The sequence below is a fragment of the Hippocampus bargibanti genome, linkage group LG10, assembly GCF_051943395.1.
Source record: "Hippocampus bargibanti isolate YZ-2025 linkage group LG10, ASM5194339v1, whole genome shotgun sequence".
In the NCBI taxonomy this organism is placed as follows: domain Eukaryota; kingdom Metazoa; phylum Chordata; class Actinopteri; order Syngnathiformes; family Syngnathidae; genus Hippocampus; species Hippocampus bargibanti.
The window spans coordinates 19,083,940-19,097,906 of record NC_142743.1 but is presented as its reverse complement, the minus strand read 5'-3'; the positions used below and the strand labels follow the sequence as shown (position 1 = coordinate 19,097,906).

The window sequence follows — 13,967 nt, the reverse complement described above, 5'->3', positions numbered from 1 at the left end:
TTTTGTTGGTCAACCTCAGTCGTGGTGAGAGACTATACGATATGCTGCAGGTCCACATTAGATAACTTTCAGGTCTAATCCAAGATTCCAATAAAACACATAGAATTACAGATCCCTCCCTTCTTTCTCCCTTCCAGGTGTAAGGTTCTACTCTTGTTTGAAATTCACAAAGTGTCTCTCAGCGTGACAATACATTCAGCCCCTGTCGTGTCCTGAACCATCCACATTAAACGCAGGACTCAGTCTAGGGGCGGACCTGTTCGGTCTGTCAGTCAAGAACACACAGGTGGAAGGTTGTGAGAGTCGGCTCAGGGAGGGATAGGAGTCTCTTTGTGAGCTCTATAGACTGGTGACCAGGTGAGAAGGGTCTAGAGGAGGTTCCTCCGGCGAAGAATCACACTCCTCCTTGTCGCCGGACACCACGTATCCGTCGCTACCTCCACGGCCCATGTGGTAGTAGCTCTGCAGCTCGTGCAGGTGGTTCCGGGAACCCAGGTTTGGCATGCTTTTGTAGTAGACGTCATCTAACTCAGGAGCTGTGGCACTCTTACAGGGCTGCAGTTCACCGGAGCTGTCTTCCTCGCCGTCTGTTAAACCGTTCATATGGCCATCTGGGAGGTCCGTGAGAACCGGCATGCTGGTGTACAGCGAGTCTCTGTGGTTGGGTGAGTGCGTGTGCTCGTCGGTATGCTCATTGGTCAGCAGCGGGAAGAAGCTTTCGCTGGTCTCCTGCGGAATGCGGCGGGGCCTTGAGTAGCTATGCGGGGGAGGCGGTGGTGGGTGGCTGTCAGGTGGCGGTGGCCGGGGTGGCAAGAGGGGAGCGTTGGATTCTTCTCGGATTATCTCCAGACCCAGGTTCTCCTCGTGGGGGAAGGCCGAAGGGTTGTCTAACACCATGGGACCGCCATCCTCTTTACCATTGCCCATACAGCCACTGACCCCACTGCTACTGGAACTACTGCTGCCTCCTGCCATACTCCCTAAAAGAAAAGATGTCAAAGTCAAGGCCCGGGGGCGATATCTGTCCCGCCACATAGAATCATGAAACACTGGACATGAGGTTGTTCTGTCCGTTTGTGCCAATGGATAGTCCCCACATGAGATTAGCCTTGATGTTGAGAGTGGTGTGGGAGGTGTGCCTCAGGGATGGGAAGGATGTGAATTTGGGACACATCGTCAGTAGTGCTCCAAAGAATCATTGGGTGTTTCGGCCTTTCATCACTAGACACCCTCATCGATGGCGGCCAGCGACAGGTCGATCACACCTGCGCTTGTGTCCCATACCCAATCAAATGTTGAGAAGCGGGTGGGTTTGTCTTAGGTTGCTGATCTAAGAGCCCAACAAGGGTCCTTCCTCTTCATCCTGATCCATTGGCTGCTTCTTTCTGCCACATTTTATTCGGCCCGCGAAAGCAAAAAATTACGCATGTCAAGTGGCATGAAGTTTGCTAAAGTCCGAACCAAAATTTCAAATTGTATGTCAACCACAATAACAGTCATTATTATTGACTTCAGATTTGAAAACTAGTTATTCATTAATTTGTTGTTGGTTCTGTATGTAATATGTGTTCAAATTCCAAAATGAATTTCAGAATGAATGAAACTCAGTTTCAATTTGAAGTAGTTTTTAGACACTTTAGACACACACTAAGTCATTTTTATTGGTGTTTTGCATTTGACTAAAAATATCATCCTATGTGTTTTGGGTATTTTAGATGCTATAAAACGTTTTTCTGATGTCAGTTAGGAAACAAAAAAGTGGTGTCGGTTGTCCTTTAAGGAGAGGTGTGACTAATCATCTCATGATCTCATCAATTCGGTGTGTTCATTCGTGTCTGACTCTACTCATATCGTCTCATGTCATGTATGTTTTCCATGTTTTCATGACAATGGTTTACTTGTGTGATTTGAGTTACGATGTGTGAGGCCCATCTGCGGTGTGAATTATTTTCAATTGACACCTTAGTCAATTTGGCGTTTTTATGTCTCAATATTGAACGTAGCTGGCTGCTTTTTTACATTTACAGTTCACAATAAAAGTGAGATTGTTAATAAATGCATTCACATCAGTAAAAAACAAAAACACATTCATTTCCTGACCCAGAATTCAAAAAAAGATTTCACCTCCGTTGGCCAAGCTGCTGTTGACCAGTTTGTTCATCAAGTTGTGACTGCGCTCGCTGGTGACCCTCTCATGGTTGTTGAGGTAGGAGGGGATGTAATTGGAAGTGAGCTCCTTCAAGATCTTTTTTTCCAAAGTAGTCTCTTTGTGGTTGCTATGGGTGCCGTAGCCGCTGCTCCGGTCTAAAATTTGCACACAGTCACTCAAGTATTCGCCGCTGGCCATGCTGTAGTTGTTGCCATGGTTACCATTAAGGGGGAGTGTGTCCATAACACTGGAGTCTCTTGCGTTGTTCAAGATGCCCTCTGAAGTACAAATGAAGGAAAATTAAACATCAAAGATGGATTAAAATCTTTTAATGCAATAAGTGGATATCTCAGCGGAAACGTGAATCAGTGGAACTACAGTAAAGTCTCGTTATATCGATATCGGTTATATCGATAGTACCGCTTATTACGATACTATTTCTATGAATGCAAGGAGAAAATTACATGCGCGCAGGGTCGGATATATCGATAGTCCCGGTTATATCGATATTTTTTCGGACTCCAGAGAATATCGATATAATGAGACTTTACTGTATTAGTGAATGATAGCATAGAATTTGCATATAATTGTGGATTAACAAGAAATGCTGGTATTTATTTATTTTTTGTCCAATACTGAAACTAATTAGATTGTTTAAAATTAATCTCACGACAAATGCAAATTGGACGGCAAAATAAGTTTAAATAACATTGAATGTCAATGAACGAGAACTCAATTTAAACTCAAAACCTATTGCGGTTTTATTCAAGCCACTCATATGTCTATAAATTAGATCTACAACATTTGAGTGGCTTCAGAAAATGCCTTAAAAGCATTTTCCCAGCCAGCAAATGCAGAGATTTTGTATGAAATTGAATCAGTCAATGAAACGATACTTTGCAAAGGCTGACAGCCAAACCAAACTTCTTAGCAAGAGAGAAACAAATTTGCTTCAGAAGTGAGACATCAGAAAAGGAAGTCAATGTAATTAAAGTATGAATTTAGCCCATACTTGTGTCTCGGTAAGATGCTATTGGACGCATGAGGGAGAAGACAGAAAAGAGACAAAGTTGTGACGAGAGAAATCAGAACAACAGGTCAAGGTACACAGTTTTGCAACGTTGTTAGCACATTGCTATTTTACACAATCATTGATTTACAATATTTGTCACACAGAATAAACATCACAAAATGCAGTGACAACATTCCACAATACATGCACAGAGCTAAAGCGAGTATATGACGATGCAAAAAATGACATGGTGGCTTCCATGTATTATGAATGTGCCATGGAGTGTTTCACTGTCAGGTAATTCAGGAAGTAAGACACTTTCCCATTGCACGGCATGCCCTCAACAAACTCTTTCAGTGCGTTTGCGCTGCAATGGCGCTCGGGTTCAATGCCATGCAGGATGAGCACGTGCGACATCATCGGAAAATGCTCAGTAGGAATGCAGATTGTAAAATGAATCGCTACACTATTGTGACATCTCGATGCATCTGATAGGAAAGATGATGACGGAGTGATTTCAGAGTGACAACCGCAAGATATTTGGGGATGTTCAACAGTGAAAACAGCATGGAGGAATGGAGGAATCAATAATTAATGCAATGTCTCAGTGTCTGAGCTCTGGGACACAAGACGGATGCCATGTGGTGAAGTGAAAAAAAAAAGGCACACTGATGCAGGGAGATCTATGGTTGATTTTGGTTCCCTGTTAAATCTGAAATTCACTGTGAATTGCTCTTTATTTGCTTTATTTAGCTCTAGCTTCACAAGGCTTTTGCAGGAATTAAAATAAGTCAAACTACGATTGTAAAAAATGCTTTGGAAAAACATCAAAAACTAATCTAAACAACCACTTCTATTTGTCAAACTAAAAGTAATTTAAATGATTGTAATACTGTTGTTTGTTTTTGTCCTTGTCTATAAATATAACTGACCTCTTGGTGTTCTTTCCAAATATAACAGTTGTCTGAGGAATTCAATTTACTTGATTACACAGTGCTTAGTGACTTGTTATCATGTACTCCACAAATACCCCATATATAAAAATGAATTAAATAAATACATTAATCGATGAAACTAATTGATTAACACTAATAAACATTGAACTAAATGAATGCTAATTAACAAGCTTGCTCTGTAAAATAATTTAAAGCAAATTGAATTAACAATGAATAATAATTATAATAACATGTATTCCCGAAAAAAGTGGTTACGCCTGCATGACGGTGTCTTGTTGTCTTGTTATTGTCGTCTTATTATTTTGTTATTTCATGTTCACTGTTCTGTTGATGGTGAAGATACACGCAGCGGCTCCTATCAATCCTATAGTTACACTGTCGTTGAGAGGAAATACATTTCATCAGCTTCATTGTCAAATATGCTTGATGTTGTACATCGACCATAACTGACAATAAAGCTGCTGAGACTTAAAAGAAAAAGTCCAAATGAAATAAAAACTACATATAAGTAAAAAGTCAGCATTTCCCTTTTTTTCCATGTTCGCGCTTTGTTCCAGCGTCAGCTGTTGTTAAAGCACTGCATTGTATTTTGGACAGCCACCCTCATTTCAAGCTCATATAACTCCAGACCCATATAATTTAGTAATTAACTGTTTTTTTTTCTGATGAAAGAAGAGAGTCTAAGGGTTGTAACGCTTTCTTGAATGTTGACGTAGTCCTAAAACTTAATATTATTATTGACAAATATCCTGGCACTGGAGTGGACACATTTTTGCACATCGTCTGGCAGTGAATACAATGGGAAAAGCCACCATGCTACTTCTTGCTTTGTCACTTTTCACAGTTTGTCACTGTTGCCAAATTTAGACCAGCTTGCAGTATGCCGCCATCGTCCCTGCACTGTCCTGTTCCCCCGACCCTTGTAGAGCATGCCATGCAAACTCAACGCAACGTGAAAGGACCTTTCAGAGAATACGAAAATGTGGTATTGTTCACCAAATAATGTCATTATTCTAAAGTAGGAATGAACATTCATTCTTGCTTGATGGAGGGGACAAAGAAAAAGTCTCATCTTTTTCATTATTAGTTTGAATTTGACAGACGAACCACTCTGGAAAATGCGTTTAGCTCAATTTGCCTTGGTTGACATCATGTCTTTCTTTTTGACGACAAAATAGTCTAAATTTGACGAACAACATCTATGTCAATCAAACCAAGTAAACCTCAAAGCAATGAACTCAGATCATTCTTCTTTCACATTTAGACAAAAAATGCCAACGATCAATGAATAAATAATTCTATACAATCGCCATTTCAGAGTGATTCCCCAATTATTTCACCACAGAATTCAACATTGCGATAACATAGTCATGCCAAAATGAATTCAATCCACTTTTGCTTATGCGTTGCATGCAGTACATTAACAATAGGAACATCAGGCACACCTTGAGTGTTGTACATGCCCACAGCAGGGTTGTTATATACTGCAGAGTCCCCCAGGAGCGTGTTATAAGGATTGTTAGTACCATGGGGACGAAGGAGAGCATTAGTTATAAGATGATTAGCCATGGTTCCTGGTACAGGCAGATAGAGAAAGGAAGGAGGGAGGGGAAAAGCAACAGCCGAGTTAAGAGACGAAAAAGAGGAGGAGAGGAGACATTTGGAGATTGAAGGCAAGAAAAAGCATGTGGATGCGGTACAGACGGTGGAAGTGAGTATAGCGAAAGTCAAAAAAAGATGAAGAGCGAGTGTGTGGAAGAAAGAGGGAGAGAAGAGGACACGTGAAGCAAACACAAGTTGAGGAGAAAGCCTGAGAAAAGCATGTCAATTCATTCTGGCAGCCACAGGTCAAAGCAGGGGAGGAGACACACACTTTTACGGTGGGCTTGCCATTGCTGCAAAAACATGTTACGGCTCAGTCATACGACATCTTCTGGATATAGATGTACACAAGTGAACAAACCAAATCATATTGTGACCTGCGAACTGTCTACAAAATGTATTCACACCCAGAAACGAATGATTGGATGAAAAAACCTTTTTTGACAATTCATTATTTTCATTGAAATTAAGGGAATCGCCTTCAAAAGTGTGTGATTGTACAATTTTATTTCTACTCGGGTGAATCGATGAAAAGGATTCGTCATGTTTACTTCTTTGAAGGTGTCAGACGATTCGCTCCTCATCCGAAAAGCTTCGCCAGCGAACTAAAATTGTGCTGGTAGCTCTGGCCCTATATACTGTATGGACAGAGGTGGAGGTACCAGACCTCTGCGCTGATAGGTCCCTGCTCTTAGGTTGAGGGAGCAGTAGGCTTCTCCCTGAAGCTAATGTGATTACTTTTTTTTCTTCTGTCTGGTCACCACTAATGTTCTATGCCTGGCTCTGATTGTCCCATTAGCTCTGGTACCCGCACAATTTTAGTCCGCTGAAGAAGCTTTTCGGATGAGGAGCGAAACATCCGACACCTTCAAAGAAGTGCAGATGAGATCTGAAGAATCCTTTTTATCGATAGACCACTCCTATACGACTGAAAGTTGACACACACCTACTCCGGTGAAATTGTATTCTATAGTTCATGATATAGCAGCCTTGGGCAAAGTGAATAATCGCTAAAAATGAGCTGAATTTTTAGCAATGAAAATGGTTCCAACAAACAAATAGCATACCAGTAGCATACCATATATATATACTGTGTATGCTAAGCAGCGCCCTGCACTTTACAGGACTGTATACACTGTCCAGTTGGTGTGACAAAGATGAGAAGGAGTAGGTGGGTATGCTAGCAAGGAGGTGCTAACACTTCCTTCACTAAGTGTGTGATAATTCAGACGCTGACATTGCGCGTCTGCTTAAGCATCCATCTGTCATGCTAACGGCTTATTAGAAGCCTGGAGGAAAAGCGAGCTACACCTCAACTTGGAGACTAACAAATGGAAGTGCGAGTATATTTCACTATTTGCATGACACACACACTTCCTTTATAGCACTGCTTTGACCTTCTCGGGAGTGGCTGCAGTAGATATCAGTGAATGCATCACTGAGTGAACTATTCTACAGGTATCTGTTACACGCACACTGACTGGACACTTCATTGGATCGATTTGTGCCATGCAAAGGTCTCATAAAAGAGCATCAGCAACGTTTAACTCTACAAAATATGTCCTAGATGATCTCTGAAATGTTCTTCTGCATTCCATGAGAAGAGCCACCTATTTAATTTGAATTTTTAGCAATGAAAATGGTTCCAACAAACAAATAGCATACCATATAAATATATATATATATATATATATATATATATATATATATATATATATATATATATATATATATATATATATATATATACCTATTTTGCAAATTTCCCCATTGCGGGACGAATAAAGGTATTCTGATTCTGATTCTGATTAAAATCACAATCTTTGTGTAGTTTTATCACTTCTCTTATTTATAATTGTATCTGTGGTTTTATTGTGCTTGTTTTGTGATTGTCAGTGTCTTTGAGAGCTTTGAAAGGCGCTGATAAATAAAATGTATTATTATTATTATTATTATTATTATTATTATTATTATTATTATTATTATTATTATTATTCAAAGCACAATTGTTCCAATCTTTAGCAAATCCCCCAAAAATGTGTTTTTATTTACAAAATAATGCTTGCTATTTCATCAAATACAGTGTGCACCCTCCTGCTGAGATGAAAAACAAAATCACTGAATGACGGCATATGATAGCTGAGCCTTATGCTTGCAATAAAGAGGATATGTTGACAGTGATGGGCAAGCAAATGTGTGATATCACGCAGTTACCTCTGTTAAGCGTGGCAGAGCTGTTTATGTCTCCTGTGATGAAGGAAGACTCCTGTTTCCTCACGGTGTCATTCCACATCCGCCTGATTCGACTCTACGCACACGTAGGAGGAATCCAGACAATATAGGGAAGAGGAGGAAGTAGTGTGGGGAAAAAAAGAGGTAAAACCATAATGAGAAAAGGAAGAAAGAACAGTCAGGCAGTGCATTGTGGGTCAATGTAAGACAAATTTGGGAAAAAATAATCAAAGGGTGTGATGTTCAAAAAATGGGCAATTAGCATGGAAGGGCAACAAAAAAAAAAAAGAAAACAAGTAGTGCAGGGATAATAGGGAAGGGGATTAAAATCCACCGTCTAGTCAATTTACACTTCAAAACAATTTGCCAACATCTACAACATAGGCACAGCTGTGAGTCAAGGCTTAGGCTAGCTCCACTTTCAACTTCAAATGAACTAAAAATGCACCTAGCGACAATGAGTTCAACGTGCCAAATTGGATGTACGGTTGAAAGTGAAACACAGTAGCCCAAAACCCCGCTAGCGTGTAGCTGTCTCACCTGAGATTCTGCTGTGCTGTAGCGTCCAGGCGTGCAGGCAGGTAAGCTCACCTGTGAGCCTGTAGAGTAGCGGCCAGGTGTCCGCGAGGTGGTGGTTTTGGAGGAGGAGATGGAAGTCTCCACGCTTTTGCCACTACAGCAGTGAGTACGTAGACACTTGCCGTACTCTTTACGCACCTACAGACGAGGGACGGGGATCGAGGGGGGAGTACATGTTCTTATTGATGTTGTAAGTTGCTGACTGTATCATCACAATTGCTAAGATTTAGACACACCCCATCGCCACCATTTTTGGTTTAAACAGTAGAATTCGTTTTTTGTCTTCCCGAAAAAGAAGTCCAAGATGGCGCCCGAGAAGGCAGCTGTCAGCAAGTGGTCTGACGAGGCCTGATTGTTTTGTTGTTTTTGTGTAGTTTTTGTGTTTTATTTTGTCACTTTGAATTGTTTTGCGCTGTTTGGAATGGATACGGATTGCATTTTTGGCCACGACATTCATCAAGGAGGTGAATCTCCTGAGCGGTTGGGCCTTTTCAGCTGGATAATACGACAGCACTGTTTTTGATTTTGCATTTGCATTTCAACATATATGAATGTGATTCTCTGTCAGCCGGAGTTTTTTAAATTTATTTTGTTACATTTTTGACATTGAAAAGGTTTCTTCAGCCGTCATCTGAACTTCTTTGAAGGTGTCGGACGTTTCGCTCCTCATCCGAAAAGCTTCGTCAATGAACCAAATTTGTGCTGGTACCTCCGGCCCTATATAATCCCGAATGGACAGATGTGGCGGTGCCAGTCCTCTGCTCTAATAGGTCCCTGCACTAAGGTTGGGGGTAGCAGTGGACTACATTCTGAAGCTAATCTGATCACTTCTTTTGTCCGTCTGATTATGCACTATGACTGGCCCTGATTGCCCCATTCGCTCTGGTATTACATCATTAGCATGACGAAGCCTATGTGGTAATGATCTAAGAAGTCTGTTGTAAGCATGATCCAAATTAAACCTCAAACCACCATGGCGATTTAGTGAAGGATTTCGCTGTTTTACAAAAATTGCTTCTTTTAATCCCCTTTCAAACCATCTATTTTCTTACCTAAGGTTTTAACCTCACTGTTGTCAAATGAGTGGTTGCTAGCTTTTAGGTGTCTATGTACTGATGATTGAGACCACTAGCATTAAAAAAAAATGCCTTTAGGAGACGATCGTCTATGTGTCGCAATAACAAGGACCCTATACAGATGTGAACTGTGGCCACATCCTGTGTCTACCCGCAGCTTCGTTGGGACAAAAATAATGGCTTAATTTGATATATTATCCTGTGAACTGCTGAGGTTTCCTATACAAACATCGACTCCATCAAAATGTCGCTATTACAGGATTAACTTATCACCGACCCAACTTTACGACTGCATTTGTTATGCCCATATTCCTCCAGGAGTCATACGATGCACTTGTACACACAAAACATCTGCATTTAGATCCTAATCAAGTTAGAACAAATAGCACTGTAATTACTTTTTAACAAGCTTTTTGTATTAGCAGCCGTATTTCGTCGCATGCACTGTTTGAACAGCTGTGTGGTGAGCCACTCCGTGCATCTTGTGAGAAACCATGCTGGGCGGCAGCCAAAGAAAACCTCAGCACATCTCTCTAGACACCTGATCTGATGGCCTTACACATACCTTAAGTAGACCTGCGACACACGCAGATGCACAAGCATGCACATGCTCTCACGCACACGCATATACACCGAAAACCCAAAACCCGCAATGGGACTGACGCCTCATGACTGTGTATTGAGTATAGGATAAATGTTATCGCTAGATCTTGCTCCTCTTCCATAGGAGGTGACAAAGTGTGGGACATCTGGAAATATGACAGGACTTTAGACTCCTTGGAAACCGTATTTTCCGGACTATAAGGCGCACCGGATTAGACAATACAATACAATACATATTGTTTAATATAGTGATTTAACAACAGCTGAAGCTTTGTCTTTGTAAGCTCTCAGTCGTACAGGAATGGCCCATTGATGAAAAGGTTTCTTCAGCCGTCATCTTTGAAGGTGTTGGACGTTACCCTCCTCATCCGAAGAGCATTGTCAGCGAACTACAGTTGTGCTGTTAACTCTGGGCCTATATATATATATATATATATATATATACCAAAAGGACATCGTAGGTTTAAACCTTAGGTTTAATTTAGACCGTGCTTACAACAGACTTCTTCGGTCGTTACCATGTAAGCTCAGTCATGCTAATGAGGTTATACCAGTGCAATCCATGTATATGTTACTCACCTTTTTCTGCAGAATGCAGTGGAAGATGAAGATGAACATGCCCTGCAGTGAGTTGAAGATGGTGAAAAGATAAGCCATTATGACAGTGCTTTCGTTGATGTACATCAGACCAAAAGCCCAGGTGAGGCCCAACAAGCACAGCAGGGCTATGGCCCCGATCACCCAAGACCTGCAGGAAAGGGAGGATCTGTGAGAAAAAAACTTTCCCCCACCTTGCGCTGCACTCCGCATACTACAGTTTTTGAAAAGAATGATAATTCTCTAAATGCGTCAAACATAAAGGTCAGTAGAAGCCATGGATAATGGACCCCTATTTGAGCCAGAGTACTTTTCCCTTTGCGCTATGCTAACCTTGTCTCTTGCCCTCGATCAGAAAATGCTCTGCAGCCAACTGTGATGCAACGTGGTGCCATCAAGGATGAGAAAGGGGTTAGGGAGGGTTACCTAAATCTCCGACAAAGTTGGATGGAGACAAACAATTGTGGTTTTCCTCAAGTTTCAAACTCGACTGTCAAACATCACAAATGCAGAAAAAAGTGGGGGAGGCTATAACTGTGCTGATATCCTAAAATCGTTCTGGTCTTATAGACGTTAGCAAGTGCAATAAAATTAACTCATTCACTGCCATTCACAAATTTATTCGGGAATTGAAAATATGACGTACAGCGCCATTCCCAATTGTTTTTTCATGCTTGGGTGCCGATAAAGCACAGGCCATGGCCTCTGGCAATGTTTTATCTTTTCCACATGGGGGCAGCATTTCTCTTTTTTTCCACATTTGCGCTTTGTTCCAGGATTAGCTGTTGTTAAAGCGATCGATAAGCCAATACGTATGTATTGCATTGTATTTTCGACAACTGCCCTAATTTCAAGCTTATATCACTCCAGACCCATATAATTTAGGAATTACCTCTTTTTTGATGAAAGAAGAGAGTCTAAGGTTTCTACCACTGTATTGAATTTTTATGTAGTTCTAAAACGCAATATTCTGTTGGTCTTAGAATTCAAGTGACAATGATAAAAACCCTGGCACTGGAGTTGACACATTTTTGCACGTCTGGCATTCCAGCAGTCTTATCAAATAATCATTTGTCAAAAAAAGGCAGGAAAACAGGATGGGGAAACAGATCAATGGCCAAGCTACAGGCTGCTTTCACATTTGAGTTCTCCATTTCTGGCTTGTGCATGCTCTACATTTTTTTTTTACTTTTAAGCTTATGGTCTGTTCTAAATTTAGCTGTATTGCTTTTTACTTTCTTTTCTGCCCCCCCCCCCCCCTCTATGTAGACATATAGAGGCCAGCCTTGGAAAGCAAATACTATTTATTTTCTGTCTGGCACAGACTGTTACTTTTTAAGGTTGCCGCATTCTTACAGTGCCAACTGTTGTTTTGCAGTTCGGTCTGCTTCGCCTGCTGTGAATTCCACTCTATTCTTTTATGCTAATGTGTGGTATTGAAGTGGTCCAACTCGGACCTACTCAGATCACTTTACCGATAGGATGGAATTTTGTCATATATATACATACAGTAAAGTCTCGTTATATCAATATCGGATATATCGATAGTCCCGGTTATATCGATACTATTTCTATGCACGCACAGAGAAATTTACATGCAAACAGGGTCGGATATATCGATAGTCCCGGTTATATCGATATTTTTTCGGACTCCCTTGAATATCGATATAACGAGACTTTACTGTATTTTGATTTCGATGATCTAGCTTCAAAGTTTTCAACATTTTTGAAAGACCCAACAGCTAGCCTAGCCGTTTAATTACTTGCCAGTTGCTGTCATGTACGCATTCACCGCATACCCGAGCATAATTTGAGTGTGTCAAACGGTGTGAGCAAAACTGCTTCCTCGAGGCATGCAGGTTGAGGGATACTACGGGCATCTGAAAGTGACATTTCGCCAAGAAAGGTCACCGTTTCTGCTCCACTTCAACTTAGATAATGGCCTCTAATGCGATTGGCTAACTGGCCAGTGATCACCTTCCATGGAATGAATAGAAACACAATGAGGAAGGGGTGGTGGTGGTGGTTGGGGTTGGGGTTTGCAAAGGATATTAGCGAGATATTAGGAAAGTCGGGAGTAAGTAGGAGAAAGCAAAGAGGAGAGTAAGTGAGTGCGACTGAGGTGATTGATTTGATGTTGCCCTCTCTGGCACCATTCAGCCGAGACATAAGCGCCAATAAAGCCCGTCTGGCGACCCTCTCCAATAAAGGAGCACGCTCATCCCTCTTTTCCTTCCTTCTTTGCCCTCTCTCTTCCCCCTCACTGCTCCCTAAAGTCAGCCTCTCAGCTGCTTCCCCTCGCTCACATCGAACCAGTGTAACGTTTCAACAGCAAGTTATATGGGTCAAAGAATCAGCTCACAAACGTCACACGTGTTCAAGCGATTCATATTCCAGGGAGATGAGTCGACACAACCGGGTCTATTAAGAAAGGGAAGCTACTTCTAAAGTCACATAAAACGACAGGCAAAGCAATCAAAATGTCTGCGGGGCATCTTGATTGGAGAACGGCCTTACCAAAGGCAACGTATGATCTTTTGAAATGAAAGGGACAAAGAAAACAAAAAGGAAGGAGAGAGGGAAAAAAAGGGCACAATTATGATTATGATTAATGAGGAAACGGGACATGACTAATAAAGCTAGCGAGATTACAATCTATTCAACCTTCAGCATATTCACGGAAAACGAGTATGCCATTAAAAATGTTAGAAGGGGGAGGGGTCCGCTTCTTTAAAGTGCTCTTTGATTTTAATCTATCATCAGGCCTTTTGATCACATCTCCCAGAAAGGCACTGAGGGAAACATCCTGCGGGTCCCAGCGCTGTCACTAAACGAGACGGCGGCGTTGGCGTTTATAAGCACAAGGAATGCTCCCACCGTCTTGTGATTGACTTCATCGTGCGCAGCATGTCGGCGGGCCACTCGCCACTGAGCTGTGGCGTATTGCTCAAATTAGACCGAAGCCTTTTGTCTCGCGCGTTGGTGGAATGAGAGAATAACACAGCCGTGATTAGTTAGCACAGGCAGACAGAGACGCAGCGTTGGTTCTGGAATGAAGTCATATTTTTATGCAATGTTCTCAGAGGGTCATATGCAGACAATAATGACGCGACTTTCAATCAGAGGCCTCTTGAGATGATGTCAGACAAAAATGAGATGTG

The 13,967-nt window shown here is 41.5% G+C and overlaps 1 protein-coding gene across 1 annotated transcript in view; it reads right to left on the bottom strand.

The window, feature by feature from the left end:
• adgrl3.1 (adhesion G protein-coupled receptor L3.1) overlaps positions 1-13,967 on the bottom strand; it is a 174,270-nt gene that overhangs the window by 1,556 nt on the left and 158,747 nt on the right. Inside the window, exons 20-27 of the mRNA XM_089005759.1 lie at positions 10,789-10,957; positions 8,492-8,668; positions 7,934-8,027; positions 5,563-5,691; positions 3,162-3,179; positions 2,371-2,427; positions 2,125-2,304; positions 1-980 (exon numbers count right to left, since the gene is read on the bottom strand). The exon at positions 1-980 is cut by the window's left edge and continues 1,556 nt beyond it. Of these exons, the coding sequence (XP_088861885.1) occupies positions 340-980; positions 2,125-2,304; positions 2,371-2,427; positions 3,162-3,179; positions 5,563-5,691; positions 7,934-8,027; positions 8,492-8,668; positions 10,789-10,957 (1,465 nt within the window). The 3' untranslated portion in view covers positions 1-339. The remainder of the gene's footprint in view (positions 981-2,124; positions 2,305-2,370; positions 2,428-3,161; positions 3,180-5,562; positions 5,692-7,933; positions 8,028-8,491; positions 8,669-10,788; positions 10,958-13,967) is intronic.